Here is a 3,333-nt window from a genome sequence, read left to right on the forward strand (position 1 = left end):
TGCATGAGATAATGTCCACAGGATCCATGACAGTTTGGGAAACTTACTTCAAAATACATGCTAACCACACTGACAATGCCGGTCCTTGAATTTGAGGTTGAAAGTTATAAGGCAGCTTATAAGGCAAATAAAATGTTGTTCAAGTGCTATCCCTGCTGCCTGCAACTCAAACTATGTGACAGTCAACTTTGTGAGACATGTCATCTAAAATTAAGGTACCACATGTATAGAATTGTATAATGAGTGTCAATGTCATTCAACATATTTGAATGTTGTCTCTTAAGCAAACTCATATATTTTTTTTGCTAAATTCATCTCCCAATGGAAATGAAAAAGCTTCTTAACTAGGATACTTGGACAAAATGTTTTGGATGTTGTGCCCGTGTCTGACACATGTTAGACACAGATTCTTCGCAGACACGTCATGGACATGTATGGTTCAAAGTAAAACCCGATTTTCCAGTTACTTATACCCTAAACTAGCTTTTTTGGTAATATTGGGTTCAAAACCAATCAGTTTTGAACCCAAAAACTGAAGCTCATTATTTAAATATTTTAAAAAATACCCATCGTATTATCCCATGCGGTCAAAACTAAACTTTTGTTGTTAAAACTTTATTCATAGTTTGATTTAACTTAACTCTTAACATACACATTATTCTCATATATGCATATATGCATGTATGTATATATGTATGTATGTGTGTGTGTATATATATAGTTGTGTCCCCATATCCTACATTTTACAAATCTCCCGTGTCTCGTGTCCATATCCGTGCTACCTAGCTTCTTAACAAGCCTAACTTGTCTTTTATCGAAGTTTTCATGCAGCTAATATTTAACTCAATCAAATGTTTAAGGATAAATATCACAATTTCTTTGAAGATTGAATTGCTGATAATGAATTCAATAGCAAGCACGACGATAGCTATGAGTATTATCCAGTGACGCATTTGGAAGGCCAGAAAATAGAGATGTAATACTTGAAGTTTCTATTCTATCCATCGTTACTGGTTAAAAAGTGGTTCCTTTATCCGGGTTAGAAATTTTTCAGTCACTCAATTATGCAGAAGGAATTAGTAACTAAATCCAAAATGCAACGAAAAAACAAACGTAAAGGTATATGGATGATATATATAGAAGTGAGGCGCTAAATATTAAGGTAATCAAACAGAGTAAAAAGCACCTCAACTAAAAAGATAGGACTACCTTGTCAAATGATCCTTGATACATCAAAGCAAAGGGTGGCCGATATAAGGAAGCAAGATTATCTCGGGATCCATTTGCTGTCGATGCAGCACTTTGATCTGATTCCCAAACAGCTGGTCGTTTTGATTCTTCTTCAAAATTGCGGAATGCAATTACTGAACTAGGTTGCAACCTAAAGAAAACAAGAGCCAGCATGAGAAAGTTAAACAACAATCTGGTCAAACTATCAATGTACATTTTTTGAGATCCTATTTGTGTTAAAGAGTCATGTAAAAGGCATGTACACATAGGATAGTTATGAAACAATTTGGTTAGGAGTTGTGTACTTTAAATTTAGGTTAGAAGTTGGGTACTTATGTGAAAATCTGGTTCAAACTAGAATAGCTCATAAAAAATTGGAAGAGCATTATGTAGAATTTAGTAAAAATTTGTGGTACTGTAAAATTTTCTATCAGACAGTTACACAAAAAATTTGGTAGGGAATTGGAGGATTTACATAAATTTTGATAGTTTTCAATGTAGTTTATCTAAAAAAAATTTGCCAAATAATTTCTTAACATCATTTTGCATAGCTAAGCAAAAATAAATCCGTCAATGAAAACAACATGTGGCAATACCTTTTCAGTTGTTAGAAATATGTATGACAAGGTACAAGAGGCGTACCTAGCAAAGGATGCATCTCCATAAAGAGTCTCTCTTTTAACTGGCAATGGAGCGCGTACTTCATCATCACCAACAACATCCCCGACATTTTCATTGGGCGCAAGATTCTCCCACTCACTGTAAGTAACAGCAGAATTTTCATCTTTCTGCACCCAAGAGTTCCCATGAAAGATTCTAAAAACACCTCTCCAACTCACCTGGGATTGTTATCAGCTTGCGGAGGGATGGAAGATGAAGCTACGCCATTGCCCCCTTCATTACCAAGAAAGAATAACTGGATAGCTTCTTCCAAGTTCCAACTAGTGGCCTGTAGAATTTAACCAACATGTTCATGATGCAAGGTACATAAACTTGGATCAAAGAAAAAACAAAAACTTAGATGAGAATCCTTGTACATAAAACATTCAAATTTTAGGATAAAGACAAACAAGCCCATGAAAACCTAGACTTTGGTTTATCACTTAAAACAAATCAATTAGCCAAGTCTCAGTTTATGACAGTGGAATTATTGACAAACTCGGTCTTAGTCCTAAAAGCATCTCCAACAAGCTCCTAGTTAGGAGTCCTTGTTAGAGAGCTCTCAAGCCCTCTCAAGACCATGGCCCGTCATTTTCAATGCAACATCACCCTCCTAACTAATGTTGATCTCCAACAAGCTCCTAGTTAGGAGCTCCAACAATATCAAAAAAATCCCTCTTTTATCTTATTTTTGTTACCCATTACTTTCAATTTATGCGATGTTAGTTCTAATTTATGTCATGTTAGTTCTAATTTGAACCATGTTAGTTCTAATTTATGTCATGTTAATTCTAATTTGTACCATGTTAGTTCTAATTTGTGTCATGTTAGTTCTAATTTATGTCATGTTAGTTCTAATTTGTACCATGTTAGTTCTAATTTGTGTCATGTTAGTTCTAATTTATGCCATATTAGTTCTAATTGTATCATATTAGTTCTAATTTATGACATATTAGTTCTAATTTGTACCATGTTAGTTCTAATTTGTATCATGTTAGTTCTAATTTATGTCACTTGTTGTCGGTATTTCTTGGGATGACACTTGTTGTGTTGCCAATTGTGAGAACTTATGGATGGGGTGACCTTCTTCTACGACGTCTGTGTAGAACGACGGTCCGAAGGCCGATCCTTCACCGGTAAGGAGTTGCGAATAAAAGTTGTGGGAGGGATCCATGAGATTTGTAATTTGATAGGAAAATATAGAGTTTTTTTTATGAGAGAGTTGTGTGGAATGATTTGTGTAGTGAATTGAGAATTTATAAAATTTCTCTTACTATTCATGATAATTTTTTAAATCTCAACGGCTAATTTTTAAATGGCTAATTTACTGTTCATGTCAATTTTGAAAAATCATCGATGACTAAATTTTAAACAGTTATTTCCAAAGGGTACAAGGGTAGGGGGTTTTTTGTAAAAAAAAATTAATGGCTTTTTTTGTAATTC

The 3,333-nt window shown here is 34.2% G+C and overlaps 1 protein-coding gene across 1 annotated transcript in view; it reads right to left on the bottom strand.

Annotated features, from left to right (window-relative positions):
• Positions 1 to 3,333, bottom strand: part of LOC109827709 (plant UBX domain-containing protein 7) — a 14,971-nt gene that overhangs the window by 10,471 nt on the left and 1,167 nt on the right. The window contains 3 exon segments of the mRNA XM_020394726.1: positions 1,210 to 1,381; positions 1,873 to 1,989; positions 2,070 to 2,179. Coding sequence (XP_020250315.1) covers positions 1,210 to 1,381; positions 1,873 to 1,989; positions 2,070 to 2,179 — 399 coding nt within the window.

The sequence above is a fragment of the Asparagus officinalis genome, unplaced genomic scaffold (genome assembly GCF_001876935.1).
Source record: "Asparagus officinalis unplaced genomic scaffold, Aspof.V1 AsparagusV1_Un384, whole genome shotgun sequence".
In the NCBI taxonomy this organism is placed as follows: domain Eukaryota; kingdom Viridiplantae; phylum Streptophyta; class Magnoliopsida; order Asparagales; family Asparagaceae; genus Asparagus; species Asparagus officinalis.